Source organism: Delphinus delphis, chromosome 16 (genome assembly GCF_949987515.2).
Source record: "Delphinus delphis chromosome 16, mDelDel1.2, whole genome shotgun sequence".
In the NCBI taxonomy this organism is placed as follows: Eukaryota; Metazoa; Chordata; class Mammalia; order Artiodactyla; family Delphinidae; genus Delphinus; species Delphinus delphis.
In genome coordinates this window covers 15,828,974-15,848,183 of record NC_082698.1, presented here as the reverse complement: position 1 = coordinate 15,848,183, position 19,210 = coordinate 15,828,974, and the positions used below count along the sequence as shown (strand labels likewise).

The window sequence follows — 19,210 nt, the reverse complement described above, 5'->3', positions numbered from 1 at the left end:
ATAAACAAACTCTTACAAATCCACTTTCCTGGGATTCCCTGGTGGCGCAGTGGTTAAGAATCTGCCTGCCAATGCAGGGGACACGGGTTCGAGCCCTGGTCCGGGAAGATCCCACATGCCGCGGAGCAACTAAGCCCGTGCGCCACAACTACTGAGCCTGTGCTCTAGAGCACGCGAGCCACAACTACTGAGCCCACGTGCCGCAACTACTGAAACCCGCACGCCCAGAGCCTGTGCTCCGCAACAAAGAGTAGCCCCCGCTCTCAGCAACTAGAGAAAACCCACGCACAGCAACAAAGACCCAATGAAGTCAAAAATTAAATTAATTTAAAAAAAAAAATTCCCTTTCATGCCCATATCCCATCCCCCACTACCAACAGAGATGACGTTCTCTCCTTTACGTACTTTTTTTCTGTTATGGGTTCCTGCTCAATGTGTACTGCCTTATGAATTTTTAACGGCCTGAAATACAATTGTCTCAAGGGCCCTTCTGCTTCCTACCTTTCAGTCAGCACTACGTCTTAAAGAGCCATCTATGTTTCTGGACAGACATTTAATCCATTGCTTCCACTGCTGCAAAATTTTCTAGAATGTGCACCTGCTGTCATAGTTCACCTAGACACCAAGACCACCTCCCGCTCTCCACCACCGAAAATAACGCTGCAAAGATCATCTTCAAACCTGTCCGGAGTGGACCCATGCAGAAAGTTCTGAGTGTTCTGAGAACACCTGGCCTCCTGCAGCCCCTCACTTCCTCCAGCCTGCTGGGCGGTCGCTCTGGCTGGTTTGGCTCTGAAAACTAAAAGAGCCCAAGCAAGCGTTTCTTCAGGTGCTCGCCATTCTGGAGGCTCCTTCACCTGTAAACTCCCATTCACACCCTTTACTCACCTTCTTTTCTATTGAGATTTCTGCCTTTTTCTGGCTGATTTGCCAGAGGTCCTTGAATATTCTAAATGTTAATCCCCTGAAGCTTTTAGACAGTGTAAATCTCTCTCTCCTTTCGGCCAGCTGCCTATTACCTTTGTCCGAAATCTCATTAATGAACAGAAGCCCTTAACTTTGACGCAATCAAACTCAGAAAACAGCACAAAGAGGAATAATGGCTTTTGACCCTTGAACTCTCACCTTCCTGGGAACATAGACTTTCCATCAACTGTAACATGACCGTGGCCATGGAGGGTCATGAAAGGTGCAGTGAGGGGTTAAAGTCTTCAGGGGGGTCAAGGTTAAGGGTGAGTGAGCATTGACAGATAAGCCTGGCAGGCAGCCCTGAGTGGAGAACATTCCAGGCCAAAGGAACAGCATTTGCAAAAGTCCAATTTGGGGAATCACAAGGAATCCACTACGGCTGGGGCACAGAACAAAGTGATAAATAGCCATAGGGGCTGGACAAATAGGCATGGGCCACTGCAGAAGGAGCTCAGATTTTTTCCAGTGCCAGACACGGGAGAGCACATCTCCCTGCTCTCCGCACAGTCACTGGAGAGTTGCTTTAGCCACTGCCTGCACTCAAGGTAGAGGGCCTGGTTCAGGGACCCTAAGAAATCTGGGCTCACCTTAGGTACGTAGCAAAGTATTGAAGTTTAAGAGAAACCCACAGAATATTCTAGAAAGAAAAGGTTCATGAGCATCCGAGTTAAACTACCAAGGTGGTAAGAGACACCCATTGGACAGGTCTGGACTGTCCTGAACGAAGACTTTCCTTCCTGGCCTCAGCTGGAAGCTGCTCCGCCTACTGCTCTTGCCTTCGGTGAAAGTTCTCAGCGACAGAATTCCCCAACTGCCAAGTGTGCTTGTGCCGGAAATGTACCTAATAAAGTCATTAGTGACAGCGGACTCTTACCCAAGACCCCACCAGGATCTCTGCCAGCCAGCTGTTTCCTCCTGAATCTAAACCATTTTCACACTCAGTAATGGTAATGTTTTAAGAAAGAAGAGAAAGAAAAGAAAAAAACAGCCATTTGTAGAGAATATTTTGCTCCAATCTATGTGACTGGCCTTATTTTTTCCAGCCAGAGAAGAAATGCATATGCACAGACACATGGCAGCCGAGGATGGAGGTACAGAGCAGGGCTGTGCAGGATGCAGTGAGGGGTCGAAGGCTTGGGCTGGGGGGGTGGGGGTCGAGGTCAAGGTGTCAAGGCTGAGTGAGCCTTGATGGATAAGTGTGGGATCTGGGCGTCAGTCCATCCCAGCAGAACACGTCCTCTGAATTCTCACTTTCTCTCTCCCAAGCTGCCTCAATCTCCCCAGGGCAGAAAAATAAATCTTGTTGTAGGACACCAATCTTATCCTTTAAGGGCATTAGGTAAATAGCTTTAGGAAATTTCAAGAAAATGGGGCTGATTGTGGCTGACAGCGCTTCTCCAAGACACACACACACACACACACACACACACACACACACACACACACACACACAGTCCCAATCACGCCTAATGTCTGTGAAGTGAATGAGTTTATCAGCTTCCTTTCCCTTCACTGGGGCCCCACCCGCTAGGTATGTTAAGGGCTGCAAGGATGCAAAGAGGAGGGAAGCCAGACCCCCGACATCGGTGCCCCCCATGTCCCCCAACTGTCCAAAGGCATTTTCAAACACAATCCCTGCAAGCACTTTCGCTCTGAGATGACTTCCAAGTCTATTGCTAGGGCCAGGGAGGTAACAAAGGCCCAAAGCTGCCTACACACTTCAGAGGCCTCCTGCTTAGGACAAGAGGCTCCCACCTGCCGGCTGCCATGCCCGCGTCAGGCGTCCAGCTGTACTTGAGAAACGATGCTGAAACTGACCTGACACTTGCCCTGGTGAGTGGGCTCCACATTCTCACATAGAGAATGCAGGCTTCTCTGTCTGCTCCTCAGTCAACAGCATCATGTCGATGCCTCCCTGAAGACTTGAGAGCACTCGGGGCCCTTACCTCGGGGTCAGAGAAGCAAAAACCCCACTCACTCATGAATTAGAGCCCCCTCCCCCAGTCTCTTTCAGTCGTGAGTGGAGACCTGGGGGGTAGGGGCACGGGAGACAGTCATGCTTCCAAAGGATTTGATCTCAAAAGCAACAGACTAAATTCTCCCTTGGAGAACAAAATGACCTTTCCCACTCTCAAGGGAACCAGTGCGTGGCGAGCCAGGAGCGACACCTGGACCCCATAACTCTCGGAGATTTGCCCCCAGCCTGAACTGTTTACAATTACACGCACCAAACCAGCATCAGATGGGCGGGAGATGGACACTTGCCCACGGGGAAGCCAGGAGGTCAATGGGAAAAAATTATTTTAGTCAATGTTGAGCCTTCATGTTTGGAATGTTTATCCAAACTGTGGCGATGTTCTCATGCTCCCCCTGTGCAGATGCCAGGCCGTCCTCTGATGCTGATTTCCAGGGAGCTTGGGATGGCAGTGGAAGGAGCCCCACCCAGGGCTGGGACTACTTCTTCCACCCCTTGGAGGTGAGCAGGTCACAGGGCTGTTTAAGGACCAGCAGAGAGGGCAAGAACTCTCCTGGGCATCCCAGCCTCTGTGACTAGTCACACTAACCCGCCCTGGGTCAGGTGGGACGGCTGGCAAGCTTTCATGGTTAGCATGGACCATGAGGGTTGGGGAAGGTGACCGTCTTTGCAGCAGGCAGTATGGAGTGACACTTTCTACGGCCTGATGAAGCAGCAGGGGCTGCACCGAACAGACTTCACCCAGGCCTCCTCTTCCAGGAAGGAATGAGATGCTCCTCGTTGGGCTGGGAGCATGCCCCATTTCCCACCCTGCCTCTGAGGTCATCAGCTCCTCCTGGGGAAGCCTGGAGTTCTAGCCTTGGCTGCTAGAAATAAGAGCAGAGACCTGGAGGCAAGGGGAGGCTCTCTCTTTCTGGGTCTTTCTGACCTTAGGTTCCTGGGGAAGATCCTTTTTCTAAAAATACAGGAGACCTGAACAGAACTGACAGAAAGAAAAAAAAAAAAGGGAGAAAGTCAAGAAGAAGAGAATAAAGGAATGAAAGAAGAGAGCAAGGGTGGGGGAGGGAGAAAAATAGAGAGAGAGGACGTTGAATGTACAGAAGCAGGTGTGAGCCTGTGTGCGCCCAGGAGGGGTCTTGCAGCACCTAACACACACTCACACTTGCCGGAGCTGGTTTTGTCATCAACCTGACCTGCTTTGCCACAGTCTAAGTTTCAGGGCACCTGGGACATTACTGAGTCTCACCCCAGCTCAGGTAGCCGGCAGTGGCTCTCTCAGGAGAGCCTCAAGGGCTTCAGACACCTGGAACTGTCACCACACACTAGACGATGGCACCAGACCGTCAAACACACCATGATCCTCAGCCACAACTCCAGAAATACCATCCACAGAGACCCCATCTCCACATCAGGCTAGAAGACATGCATCCAACTCTGCCATGACTGTCACGGACCAGCCGCACTGCATCAGGCACTCGAGCAACAGGTGTGAGGTTGTCTGTCCTCTGTCCAAGCTCTGCCACATCACCACCCTTTACTTCCTTCCACTTGTGCCAAGCAGAAGCCACAAGGGGCCTCTGTTCATGGAAGTACCTAGTGGTGGTGTCCATCTTCACTTCTTCAAAGAAAGTGCTAGAAGGGGATGCCACAAAAGGCCTGATGATGCAAAGGGCAGTAGGTTGGTGACCGTCTCAGGCTCATAAGAAGTCTGATATTGTAAATGAGAGTATTTTTCCCCCAAGGAGACCCAAGAGCATGAAGATGAAGATAAGATGCCCCCAGCAGACCTGCCACCCAGTAAGTCCCAGCCCTGATATCAGGGACACCCAGCACCCTCGGAGTTCCTTCCCAAAGGCCCGTATTTGAATTTTAGTAAATCAGCTCAATATGTTCTAGGATTGTGGGTATTAAATAAGTCAGTGAAATCTCCAAACAATAAGCTCATTCAACACAATCTTTCTTCTCCCCCCTTCTGGGGACTTGAATATAGTTAACATGAATAAATCCTCTTGTGTAAAAACTGGGAAAGAAGAAAAAGGGGGGTGGAGGATGGAAGGAAATGGCAGGATTCCCACTTGTTGGTCTAAGAGGAAGGCTGACAGCCCTCAGAACCCCCCCAAAATGCCAGTAGGCCAGGGTAGCCTGGGGAGATGGTGGTAATCGTTTGCAGTCTGGGGAAGGAAGTATCTGGAATTTCCCCACCCATGCACTCCCAGCTTCTCCTCTGCAGCCCTCAAACTAGAATTCAAACTAGTATTGTTTGTACTCAACCTAGAAGTGGGTCCTTGGGTTGCCCCAAACCTGGCCCTTCCAAGGTGGACCCTCCACAAGCCAGGCCTGACCCTGCATCAGGGAAGATTCACTGCAAATATGCACAAAAAATATTCCCTGCCTCTACCCCACCCTCCACCACTGTCCCCCAACACAGTTGAGAAAATTGGGACTAAGGACTGCAATTATTCTATTATTATTCTGCTATTATTCAGCAATTCTTCCTGAATACCCCAAGAACAGGTAGAACGGACCTGCCTCTGTGGGTAGCTAGTGTCCTGGACACATTTATGATTAAGAAGCGTTGCATGTGTGAAATTCTCCTGTGTAGTTCATGACTGAAAGTTATCTGGGCCCATAGGGTCCTCAGGGATGAAAGTTCTGCAGCTTTCCAACCCACTGTACTTAATGAAGACGAGAAGACACACAGTCGGCTACCCGGGTCATAGAGCCAAACACAGTTCACCTGCAGAACAAGCCAGTTTGACTTAGGGTTTGAGTTTCTGGGAAATGGGAACCACTAAGCTCTTCAGATTCCATTAGGACCACCAGAACGATACGTCCTCATTCACGGGGGATTCTGCATCCCGTCTCTTGGACTGGTGAGCAAGGGCTGCTGCTCGCACATCACAAGGCTTTTCTCTGCCTGGAAACAAAAGGGCTGATCCCTTACCTCACATGGGAATAGGTGCATTATTTTGCTAAATCATGCATTCTCCCCCCCCCTCAAAATCAACCCTAGCTAGCACAGACATGCAGGATTGCCAAAATCAAGAGGTCAGCCAGGAAATAATTACGGTGCAGACTCAATTCCAATTCAATAACTTCACTGGTGAAAAAAACAAAACAAAACAAAAAAAAAACAAACCTTGCAGCATAAAGCCTGCCAAAGTCAATACATTAGATCCATGTGTGTGTAGCAGAAGAGTTCCCAGGGTGGGAACCCAGAGCTAATGCTTCAATATTCCATGACCCTCCTGGGCACATCTGCTGCCTGGGTTTTAGGAGACCTGCTTTTCCTTTTCTCTAAATAGAGGGAGAGCTTCCACCATCACCCTGTCTGTGCCTCACAGATACGTCTCTTGCGTTTAGCATACCGTCCCATAGTCATTTTGTTTTGCACCAAAATTCTTCACTGTCTTCTGCTGCACCTCCAGGTGGCTGCAGGCATGACCACACCAAGACCTCAGATGCTATTTACAACCTGTGATGGCCAACCACATGCTTGATCGATGCTTCATCTTATAGCACAGTGTCACAAATGGCTAGTGTTTGTTTTAAAGTCAGCTTTCTGGAGGTATAATTTACACAAAGAAAGAAAAAACCAAAAACGCTTCCCTGTTGACTGTACAGCTCTAGAACTGTGTAACCACCACCACTATAAAGATGCAAAAAAAATGAAGATTTGTATCATTCTAGAAATTTCCCTCCTGCTCCTGTGTGGTGAATCCCTTGTCCCAGCCCTGGTAGCTACTGACCTGTTTCCCTTTCCGACAGTTTTGCCTTTTCCAGAAAGTCACATAAGTGGAATCATGCAGTGTGACTGCAGACTTTTCAAGACTGGCTTCTCTCCTCTAGGATACTGGTGGATATCCTTCGTGGTTAGTTGCAAACGGCTAGTTTTTAAGCTTTGGGCTTCTGCTTTCTTGTCAAAGAGACAAAATAACTGGCTCTAGTTCGTCTTTGCTACGGAGCAACCACATGTTTGATTTAGCTTTTAATAAAGCTGAGAGGCCTGGGAACAAGGCGACCCACCATCTCGGGTCTGCCCGGGACTAAGGGATTTCCTGAGACTGGGCACTTTCAGTGGCAAAACCAGGAAAGTCCCAGGCGAACTGGGACAGTTAGTCACCCTCCTTGGGAAAGACACCTCCACCGGCAGGAATGCACATGGCCCCGCTCAGATTCCTTCTGGGAGAAGCAGGCTGCTCTCTCAGAGCTAACAGCTAACCATCCTTCCTCCATTTAATGAGCAGAAGGCCAATTTGCTGGGGCACAGCTCACCACACTCAACAGGCCTGCTGCTGTCTTTGATATCCCTGGGAGGGGTTCAAGGAAGTGAGAGGAGAACTCAGGGGTCTGTTTAGGAAACAACAGAGCAGGGCTTCTGTTGCTGTCGGTGCCCCTCCCTGCTCCTCCCTGAAATTTAAGGCCCACGGAGAGACGGGACGTGAAAATACAATACGCTGGGCTCATCTGGTTTTGCACCAGTGCAGCACGATGTCCAGGGTAACGCAGGCTCCGACATTTTCTACACGTTCTCCCTACTCCCTCTCAATGGAGTTTTTCGTTAGTTTGTTTTAAGACCAACTAGGGAGAAGGTGAGAGCCAAGTGACAGAAAATTAGTAAAGAGCTTGAAGTTCTAGTTAGAATTTAAGGGTCTCTCCTATATAAACTTACTGAGACAGCAAAGAAGTTCCTTGCCCAGCTCCTTTCCAGCTGACCTCAAGGGGATTACGTAGATGCTCTGAGAAGCTAGGCTGCCTGGGAACAGGCTGAACGTCCCTAGCTCAGAGCTCCCAACAGCTTCACAAAGCATGTGATGGGAACAGCGGGTGCCCAAATTAACGGTGAGGAACCACCCAACCCCCAAGAAGGCAGGCACTGGTGGGGCCAGGACGACATCACCGAGGTTTCAGGGTATTTGCTCCCCTGAATTAATACAACATTGCCCCTTACAAGTACAGCACAGAAGCTCTTAACAATTATTCCATCAAGCAGCAGTTAGTAATCATTATCCTCACTCGTACAGGTGAGGAGACAAGGCCCAGAGAGATTAATTGACTTGCCCAAGGTCGCACAGCGAGTTAGTGGCAAAGGTCAGATTAGAACCCTGAGCCCCGGAGTGCCCAGGCTGGCGCCCAGCTCCACGAGATCCCTCAGCCATCGGTCCAGAGCATGGGCAGAGCCAAGTCTGTGCCCTCGGGAGCCCTGGAGGCCAGGTGAGCTTCTGCGGAGGGCACAGGCAGGCTCATACTCACAAGCAGAAACCTGCAGCATCCTTCTCTGTACCACCAGACAGCAACACCCCTGTGCTGGAACAGACAGAAACAAGGCTCAAGTCGGGAAAGCCAAGGGTGGCCACTGCTGGCTTGCATCTCCACTTCCGGAATCTGGCTTTGAGATCATGCCTCATTTCCCTTTGTGACCCAGGGCTGCCCCTGAGGGCCGGAACCTGAGAGAGGAGGCACTCCTGTTGCCTGCAATTCATTCCTTCCTTCATTCCCCCATCTTGTCTCAGGCACTTACTATGTGCCTGGCAGTGCACTAGGGGCTGAGGGGGAGGGATCCTTGGAGGAGAGAGATACCCCTGTCTTGAAGGGGCTTCAGGGGAGACAGACACAGAGGCATATAATGATAAGACAATGTGACTTTAATTCAACAGTTTTTGAGCACTTAACGATGTGCTACACCTAAAATAGTGAGGGAACACAGAGCAACTCGGGGGAGGCTTCATGGAAGAGGAGGCATGGGGGCCAGGTCCTGAAGATGGAGGAGAGTTTCACTGAGTGGCTAATCCCTTCCTGGCTAAAAGGACACTGATAAGGAATGAGCCTGAAAACTGCTCCTAGAACTTCTTTCTAAATAAGCCCTTGTTGTTATTAGAACAGGAATCTACCCTTTAGAAACTCACTTCTCAGGGATCTCTTATCTTGGTTGTGACTTGCTGAGTTGTTGCTTAATCTCTTTCGGCCTCAGTGGATCTGTCTCTCAAATGGAAGCGAATAATCCTGCATTTCAGAGAGTGGCTCCAGGCTTTGGAGACACGTTCACACAAAGGTCCTTGAGAAACAAATTCCTCACATGTCCGATGGCATTCTCTTTCCCACCAAAGCTGCCTTTCTCCACTCTCAACAGGAAATTGGTTTTATTTATAAGAATCACAATCCTAAACTGGAGTTTGTTGGGCTGCCCACATTCCCTCCCTCATTTTCCTCCCCTCCTCAAGACACATCCTCCCTCCAGAGATTCCTCAGTAACCACAGAGCAAGTAGCACTGAAGACTGCTCGGAAAACCTGATGGCCAAACACTGGGGGGTGTTTTCTAGAAGGGGAAACTGAGGCCTGGACAGCTCAGCATCTCGCCTGACCAAGCAGATCCCTTGGGACTCCCGGTTCCCAAGCTGCTGCCTCTTCCTCGCACCCTGACTGTTCTCCCTTCCATTTCAGCCTGGGCTCTGGGCAGACGTGCCACCCTCCCTTGGCCTGGGGAAAGTCTCCCTTCTCTGGATGACAGAAGTCTTTAGAGAAACACTTCCCATCATTAAAGAGATTTGGAAGAAAACTGGCACAGCTTCCTTAGCTTTGAAGCTCCTTGGCCCCTCCCGGCCCTTTAATGGTCCTTGGAACCAGCCCAGTTCCCAGAGCTCCCGCCCCTTCAGAAGAGGGGAAGGGCCAGGAGCAGAATTCCCCCACCCCTCCCGGCCTTTCAGCAAGGAAGGTGACCTCTCAGTGTTTGTTTCAGACCATTTCATTGCCAAGGCATCAAGGGCTCCCACACAAAGAGCTTCAAAGTCAGGAGGGCTTGGGGTCAAGTACAACCATGAGCAAACGCTGAGCTTAGGATTCTGAAGCATCACTTTGGAGACTGTTTTTCAGTAGCTTCCCCACAGCCTTTTAAAGCCCATAGGAGCTTCAGGTGAATTACATTAGATTTCTGTAGGTATCACAAGATTTGGTTAAACCACATCACGTGCGTATGGAGGGGGGTATCCGTCTCACTCCACACTCGCTCTTAGTTTTCCAGGTGAGGAAAGTGTTATATAATTACCTTTTTTCAATGGTTCTCATTGTTGGCTACACACTAGAATCACCTAAAAAACACGCTTAAGCCGAACCCTTAGACCAATTAAATCAGAATGTCTTGGGTGGGGTCTATGCATCCATATTTTTTAAAGCTCCCTGGATGCTTCCCACATGTGTCTAAAGTTAAGACCCTCTGCTTTAAGTAGAACTTCAACTGGGAAAACCTGAGCTCCTAGACGTGGAAAAACAACATATTCAGATGATTCTTCTGAAGGTGAAATGAATATTATCAATCTGTTTATCTCTTTTAATTAGTTTTCCTTTTTTGGACCTTCCCTGACCACAGATCTCATGATTCCCACATAAGCTTTCAAGTATTTTTACTGGCTTGACTCTTCACAGCTCATCTCTACCTTCCAGTACCCTAGAACCAAGTGCCCTCTCCCGAAAATCAGGTGATATGATTCAGAAACCAAAGAATACAGGAAAAGAATGATACACTTTCAACCAATTACTGTGATCCAAATTAAAGTGACTATCTCAACCTTGCATGTTTGTATCCAAGTGTGACACAATTTCAGGAAGCTTTGGCATGGACTTCCAAGTGCAATACCACAGACAGTAGGTCAGTCACATTTGGCCCTGGACACACTCACCAGCTGGAAGAGCAGTAGGAACCAGAATCCTTGACTCCATGGTGTGAATTCAGCCAGTGGGCTTATGCACAGTGATACGAGGATGCCCTTACGGGATTCATAAATATGTAAACACCCAAGGATGGGAACGGTCTCAACGCAGCCCGCAGGGCTTAGCACAGCTAAGACAACACCGAAGAGATTCACGCACAAGACACAGCAATTCTACCATCACTTTCTAGGACAACTCTTATAAAAGCTCCACCTCTCTGGGGAAGACACCCTCACCTACTGCCTCCACCACCACCTTGTTTTTGCTTAAGAGAATCATGGCTGTCTCCAGAATGGCTTAGAAGGGATGAGGAGAAAGCCTGGAAATGTTTCTGCATTACACACAGGGTGATACTCCAGTCTTTACCTCCAGACGTCTCTTTACCTCTTACAGAACAATGGAAAGTCAGCCCAGAGCCTAAAAATGATAGGCTGGTTTTGGAGACGCACATATGTGACATGTAGGCTGGGGAACGTGGAAAACAGTTTCTCCTACGTGGACCGATTTGTGAGATTTACAAATGAGAGGAAACATTTTGAGAATCTGGAGATGGTGATGAGGCATTCAACCTATGTGTGAGGAGAGAGAGCTCAAAACTGGGAACTTAGAAACGTAGAAGGAGACATTTAAATAACAAATTTTAAAAGCGTCACAAACAATTCTTTACAATTTTTACCTATGTTCTGAGAGCTCAAGTATACCTTGCTCTTCCATTTTGTTGTTAAAACCACCATACCTAGTCATTCCATAATTATTCAATCTTACCAAAAAAAAAACAACCCTCACTCTCTGACAAGCGAGAGACTACAGATACTAGTTAGAGTTGCACTGGTTAATGGAAGATTGGGTCCAACATGCTTAGTTTTGCACAGATCAACTTTTCAAGTCAATGACTGTTCAAAGCGCAACTCAGCTTCTCCAGTGAATGGGGAATTCTAGATCCCTGGTGAAGTGGGGGATCCCCAAATTCCTTGGCTTAAAGGTCCAGTAAACATATTAGTAGCATTCACCAGCGAAACCTGGAGATTTTTCTCCACAGTCAAAACACTAAACGATGGGCTGGATTAGCCTCTGCAATCCAGATAATTCTCAGATGTATTCGCTTATCACTCGCTGTGTTTGATTTACTGCAAAATGAGGAGGCAGATACATGTGTTACCAGAAACATAAACACTCTGAATGGGAAACTAAATTTCCTTCAGTTGGCGAAAACCTCTTAGAGATCTTGGAGGGTGGGAGGATGTTAAACCCCCAAGACGAAAAGATAAGTAAGAAGACTTTCTCGGGTTAAGGGCCAAGTCAAAAGCTATTAATACAAAAAACCTTCTGATAATAACTGGGCATTTGGAAAGACGACACAAAATGTTATCATTTGCCCTAACTCAGAAGGATTAATATACTGATTTGATAAAGTAGCTTACAACCAGGACCTTCAACCAGCAGCTAACACAATTCAGGAAGGGCAGACTCTGAGCTGGAAGTGGCCCTCAGGGAGGCGACTCAAGTCTCGAATTCCCTGGGAGGGTCCCTCCCAAAGGGCGGAGGGGCCCCAGCCGGGTGGGGAGCAGCAAATTGCAATTTTAGAAGGAGAGGGCCTGTGGCTTCCTCAAGTGTTCTGAGACTACCGAAGCACGCATTCAGGCACAAAACTGATGTGATCTCAGCAGAATCTGAGACAAAAAACCACCCGCTTAGAAATGTGAGAGAGGCTCCAGGGAGGGTTCACAGAAAACGAAAAAGGAAGGTTGTCAACTAATTTAACTCGGTCTCCCCAGCTGGCTTCTGTGCTCCTGGCAAAGACCCTTCCTTTACATGTGAAGCCCTGCCCAAGATTTAGTTCTTTCACCCTCACCTGTAACCAGGTGACCCAAATAAGGAAAAAAAAGAAAAATCAAAAGATACAACTAGTTTAGGGGACCAAAGCTGAGCCCTAAAAGTTTGTCAGTTCAGAAATGAGAAACCACTGGAGTGAGATTCCTTGGGAATCTGAGCGGCCTCCTTTATTACTCTCTCCCAGGGGGAAATAAATATAGAAACAGTATTTCCTTTTGCAGGTTTGGCAGAGACGAGTCCAGGACGAGAAAGTGCAAGAAGCTTTCCCAAAGGAAAGGAGTTGGCGGAGGGGTTCGGGGGGTCCCCGCAGCGTCATGCTTAAGGGACAGCTCTTTAACCTCCTTTTCCAAACGATGTGCAATCCGAGGCTTCTAGACTCCAGCCCCGGCGCTCTAAGCACGGGAGCGAGTCGGGCACAGCCAGCACACCAGGGTTTGGCCGAGATCCCCGGCCCAGGCCAACCCCAAAACTTGCCCAGCTGATTACGAGCTAAGCCCTTGGGCTGAGACGCGCTCCACCTGCCGGGCACCCCGCTCTGCCCCCAATCCCTGCACCTCGCTCTTGCTTGGGGGTAAAGCAGCGGAGAAGGGCTCGGAGAGAGACAGTTTACCGGGGCAGCTGAACGATTTGGATGGCCCGACCAAGCCCGGAAGAAAGCTGCGCGCCCACCCCCAACTTACGCCCAAGCGCATCCCCTCGCAGGCTTTCTCCGGGTTTGCAAGAAGCCCTCCACTCCGGCTGGCGCCCGCTCGAGAAACCCCAACTACCTGCCCCTTTGCCACCCAAGCAGCCCCGCACTGTTCCGACCTCACTCGGGAACTCCTCGGCCTCGCTCCATCTTTCCGGGGCGACCGGGGCTTAGAGGGTGGGTCTCCAAGCGCACCCCGGGTCCTCCAACAGGTGAGAAGCCTCGCCACGCCGACCCCGGCCCTCCGCGCCTGGGAGGATCAAAGCTCCCGGGCCGCAGCCGCCACCTAGGAGTCCGCTCTACCAGCCCGCGGCGCCGCTGTGGCCCGGGTCTTCGGCCCAGATCCGGGCTGGGCGGGGGCAGCCGGCCTGGCTCACCTGAGCCCCGGCGGGACGCGAGGCGCACCTGGTGACGCCTCTCGCTATGCCCGGCCTTGCTTTCCGGCGTGGCGCGGGGCGAGTAGGTGTTGGGGGCGCGCCGGCCCGGGACCCGCGTCCTCACCTTTGAACCGCTCCATCTGGGCCGCGGCGTGCGCTCCTCGCGGCTCGGCTCCGGCGCTGCGCTCTCTGCGCTCGGCTCCGCGCCCAGGGCTGCCGCGCTGGCCCCTCCCCGTGAGGTCACGCTCGCGGCGGGACCTCCTAGCGCGCCTGGCGCGCCCGGGGCCCTCGGACCCGGTCCCCTCCCGGCGCGCCGGCCCCGCAGCGGAACTCCGCGGCCGGCCTGGGCGGACCTTCAGCGCTCAAGTCCGTGCGCGCCCCGGGCCCCACTCCCGCGGCTGCGTGGCAGCTGCTTCACGTCCCAGCCCCGGGATGGCGGGAGGGAGACCGAGACGTGCCCAAACCCTGGGGGAGGCCCCGGGGAGGGGCGGGCCTACGAGAGCCGTTCTTCCAGCCGCCGGGCTGCGAACCCACTGCCGAGAGCGGGAGACTGAGGGCTCAGTCGGAAGGCAGATAGGTGCCTAGAGCGACCCCCGCTCGATCCCCGGGCCCGCGCCCTTTCGCCTTTGGCGTTTCTCGAGGGGAGACGTGGGGAGAGCGCTGGGATCAACCGAGCCCGCCCCCAGTTCTTCGGGAATCGCTCCCACTCTCTCGCAGTCTCTCTGGGCAGCCGAAGGCACACACATCTACTTGCTGTCTTTTACCGCAGCCCAGGTTCCCTGGGCGCCTTGTGCCAGGCTCTTCTGAGAAAGACAAGGATTTCTAGAGCCGCCTAGATGAATCGGGGGGCGCCGGGTTTCTGGGCTGGCGCAGCGCCAACCGCCCTGGAGGGGTACCATCTCTTCCATAGGGAGCTCAATCATGGCTCTAACTGCACCCTGCACCACCGCTGCCACCAAGGTCCACACTTCTGTCCTTTACATTTTTTTGTTGTTTTTTGGGGGGTTTTTTTGCCATCGATCCCTCCACTCTCTCACGCCCTCTCAACATGCCCATGTCCTCCCCACCTGCCCCCAAAGAAGATCCATGTTTTCCTTTAAACTTCCATTTTCACTTTAAAATCTCAATCACAGTTTTTTGCTGAACGCCTGGTTTTTCAACGTCTCCCCCAACTTCCTTGAAGGAACACTTAAGGATGATTTGTTGTTGCTGTTTTCTAAAAGACATCCTAATTCTTCCTCGGAACAGCAGTTAGCTCTGATGTTTGGAAACCTTCTGTCCCAGCGGTCTTAGAAATGTCTTTCTCAGCTCCGTTAGCAGCTAACATCCATGGAGCCATCCTCTCAAACCAGGCATGAGGCTGAGGGGTGTACGTGCGCAGCCTTTAATTTTCCCAATAACCCTGTGAATTATTTCTGTCATGTAGTTGAAGAAACTGAGGCTTACAGAGGTTAAACAACTTGCCCAAAGTCACGCAGCTAAAAGAGAACACAGCAGGCATTAAGCGCACGTGGTCTGCTTCCAGATGTTTATTCACAAAACTTTCCTGGAGCTCATAGGAAGTACCAGGCTGTCTGTCACTGTCTTGGGGAGCACGCAGACAAGTGAACAATGATGGCCCAGCCAGGTAGGGGCTCTGATTAGACCCAAGCACAAGGGATTCTGGAAGCCCGGTGGAGGGCCCTGATCCGTACTGGAAAAGCCTCCTAAGCCTTCTAGAAGAGGGGATGGCTGAGCTGAGTCTTAAAAGTTGAGTTAGAGCTAGGGTGATGACAGGAGAGGCAAAGGGACTGCAGCCTTCCAGGCAGAAAGGACAGTGGGGACAATGGCAAAGAGGCCACACCAAGGCTCTGTGCCTGAGCACAGGGTGTGAGGGAGATGGAAGGGCCAAGGCGGACGCTGCGGTTTCCAGCAACTTCGATGACCAGGTGGTGAGTGTCCCCAGTCAGTCAGTCCTCAGATATTTATTACCTGAGCCCCTGTCAGGTGCCAGGCGCTACCAGGCACTGCAGAGCGTGTGAGTCAGGTGGCCGAGGGACTGCTGGTAGGAGTGTGGGGTGGGACGACAAGCAGGAAAGGAGCTGAGCATCCCTGAGTCAGACGCAGAGACGTGTTAGCAGGTTGGGGTGTTGCGGGCAGAATGTGAAGGGCCCCCAGCATCTCCAGGGGGCTTAGAGTCCTGGATCTGAGCCTTCAAACTCACCCCCATACATTATTTCAGTTCTCGCAGCCACTCTTCCAGGTGGGCCCGGCTCACGGGGGTTCAAAAAATAGGAAAAGTGAAGGTTGCAGCAAGAATGCAAGCATCTCAGGGGACCAGGGGACAGGAAAGAGTGTTCAGGGGGCCTTGGGAAGCTGGGACAGGGAACCGGGTCGGGACGGAGGGTGCTCTTGCTTTTTTGTGTTCTCCCTCGTCCTTCCCTTTCCCCATCTTGCAAATGGCCAGGCCTGGTGCCCACCCTCCCATGTACGATGTCCATCGCTGGGTCCCGGGTTTCCTTTCAAGTTCTCAAGAAGAATCTGATCGTGCAGCTCGTTGTTTTGAAACCAGCCTCAAGTCTGGTGGCTGGTCACTCTTGGGCAGATTTCAGCTCCAGCTGTCAGCTGGGGCCAGCGGGGAGAGGTTACATGGTCCAGCCCCACTCAGCAGGGCCTTTGTTCCAGCTGGCCCTCCCAGAGGAATAAGAGCAGGGTTGGCTCTGACTGAGGTCACTAAGTATAAAAGGTGGGGTTAAACTACCTCCATCCTGTGAATGAGAGGAGTTAGGGCCTCACCAAAGTCACCAAGTTAGGTAATCTCTCTTTCAGAACTCAAAACTCAGGTTTCCTGATTCCAAACCCTGTGCTGTGTCACACCCCTGAGTTCCGGCTTTCCTGGGGCTCTAACTGGACAGGGCTTTACCCCAGCCAGTCCTCTGGTAGCTGTCTCTGTAAGCACTTCCTGTAATGGCAACCCCTCTCTGCAGGCTGGGGAGGGGGAGGCTCGATATCCCTATCATGCCTACTCCCTCCCCACCCCACCCCTACCCACCCCCTGGCTCCAGCCCGTTAATTACCTCTTCCTAAATCCTCTCTAGTTTATCACGGAAACTTGGCAAATCCCAGAGCCCCTAGACAAACAGAAATCAATCGGAAATGTATGCAGAGTGAATTTAAAATGGGACTTCACTGCCCTTTGCAAGAATGAAACCGAAACACTACTTCAAACCATCAGTAGGAATCAGGCCTCTGGAAAGCTCAGTACTGTGTCCCCCTCTCTCCAAGTCCTGGGTGTGGTTTAACCCTGTGTCTTCAGTCACTTCGCAACTTCCACAAAGGAGCCACTCACATTCAAATTATAATTCATTGAGTTTCTGGCCTCTGGGATCAGACAAGCTGGTTTCCTTCTCAGCCTTCTGAGGGCTATGACCGACCCCACCCCATACCATAGGATCCCAAATGGGCTGTTCTGTTGCAGGCAGTCCTAAAACCAAACTGAGTACCCCCAGCCTGGAGTGTAGGTGGTGGGTGGGTGTGGGGTGGAGGTGCACCGGGCCGTCTGGGTGTGCAGGTGGAAGTGTCGGCGACACAGATGACTGAAGGGCTGCTTCTCCCTTAATTCCTAAACCAATTCTCGGCACCAGACAGCTTTCTTCAACCGCAGAGGGGTTGAGGCTGTTGCCAGCTGGGGCAATGAAGAGGGGAGCCCAGTTTTACAAGATTTTTCCTGTTTGATTCTCACAACCATCCAGGCAGCACATACTATTTCCCCTTATTTCACACATGGAGAACCTAAGTAACTTGCCCAAGGTCACCACTGGGCAGGACCCAAGCCAGTCCCATTTGAACAGCGTCTCTGACCCAACTACCGAGGAGTAGAAATGCTGCATCGTACGGTACTTCTGTGTTTAACTTTTTGAGGAACCCCCAAAATATTTCCCCCAGTGTCTCCACCATTTTACATTCCCACCAGCGATGCACACGTGCTGCAATTTCTTCACCTCCTCACCAACACTTATTTTCCATTTTTTAAAATTACTCCCATCCTAGTGGGTTTCTTTATTAAGTCTCTGAAGTCAACATGGCATGAAGTTAACATTTCTTAGATCTGAGTCGTTGCTACACGAGTGTATTTTATATTATACAGTGAGGACCGCTGGCTGGAGTTCAACCCTCTCGGAGTTTTACATTTGAGGAAACCAAGGCCTGGAATCTTGACGTAGGAAGTGTTCATTCAATATTCAGGTGATCGAGCCTCTCAGCCAGCATGTTTGAAATACTCCAGAATTTAAAAACAAAAAAAACCCAATAAATATTTGGCCTAAAGAAAGCAAGCAAATCTAGGCTGAGAGCGAGTAGACAGAGGCGAGGAGAGGGGGGCGGTCGGAGGAGGGGGATTCCTGGGTGCCCCTCTGGTTGGACTCTGTGCCAGAGCCCACAGTGCGTAGCTTGATAGGGAAAAGCAGGAAGTACCAGTGCCACTGCCTGGTCTCCTGGTGCCCTTACCTCCATAGCAGGGCTGGCACAGCAGAGGGATACAGGCCTACAGACTGGGGAGAATGTGAGCTTTTAGCTGCACCTCTAGGAAATCTTCAGCTTAGAAAAACCACTCCTAGTCTATTCTGGTCAATATTCCTATAATGATTTGATTTCTATAAAGGGGCTATTTATGTTTATAACTTTCCTTAAGATATTCCTGTCAGGTAGAGTAGACGAAAGGTGACTCTCCGAAGATCTACGTAACTGAAGATCAAAGAATCCAAGAATGTCCCTTTGGAAGTAGGTGGACACGGGACCCCTTATTTCATACCAGAGCGGCCTGTGATTCCAGGAGCAGGTCTGCTTGTCCAGGTCACGCTGGGGGTCAAGGGCTCATGGCCCAGGGCCCAGGGCTCCTCTGGGCCTCCCTTCTGTGGTCTGAGCGTCCTGGGCCCTCCTGGGTCCCTAGGACCGTGGATGGGCAGGGCTGCTGGGTTTCCTGACTCCGTGTACAAAGGTCACATTCTGTTCTCGCAGCTCTGCGGTGCCAGCTGGGCCGCACACTTCCTCTCAGCTCTGGAAAAGCACACTGGAGGTTTTCATAAACGACTCCCACACCATCCCCATTCTGATGTGCTGCCCCCCACTCTCCAGAGAGATCCAGGATTGACTCTCCTTCATCACCTTTCTCCCTTTCCTCCTGAAGTCACACATCCACTCCTAGCTAACAGGTAAGATTCTCAAACGCTCAGCTGTGTCTTCTCTCCAGTAAATTGGGGCTGTGGGAGTGAAAGGACACGTTCTCTGGTCATCTTCCCACCAAATCGGAGGCTCTGAAACTCGGTGGACACAGGCATCCTCGCTCTGTCTTTTCCTCTCTCCGTGTTGTCGCTCCTAACACTTGCCCCAGCCCATCTCTAGGCCCTTTGCCTCCCATTTCCTGCCTTGATTCCCAGTCCATCGATGCAGAACATTTCACAGCTGTCTGGAAACTTGGAATCAATAGCGAATCCAACCGTGTGACCTGACGCTCGGGATGCAGGAACCCAGAGAGGTGCCAGGACCAACCCAAGGGGGCCAGCAGCTGGCAGGTGGCACCAGAGCCCAGACACGGTATCCAGCAAGAGCTCTTCTCCCAGCTGCTTCTGCTCAGGGCTTGGCTGCCCTTTCTCCTGGGTAGTCCTAATCCTGTGTCATCCTGGATC

The 19,210-nt window shown here is 51.1% G+C and overlaps 1 protein-coding gene across 1 annotated transcript in view; it reads right to left on the bottom strand.

Annotated features, from left to right (window-relative positions):
* Positions 1-13,745, bottom strand: part of AFAP1L2 (actin filament associated protein 1 like 2) — a 101,007-nt gene extending 87,262 nt beyond the window's left edge. The window contains exon 1 of the mRNA XM_060034022.1: positions 13,672-13,745. Coding sequence (XP_059890005.1) covers positions 13,672-13,687 — 16 coding nt within the window. The 5' untranslated portion in view covers positions 13,688-13,745. The remainder of the gene's footprint in view (positions 1-13,671) is intronic.
* Between the last annotated feature and the right edge of the window lie 5,465 nt (positions 13,746-19,210).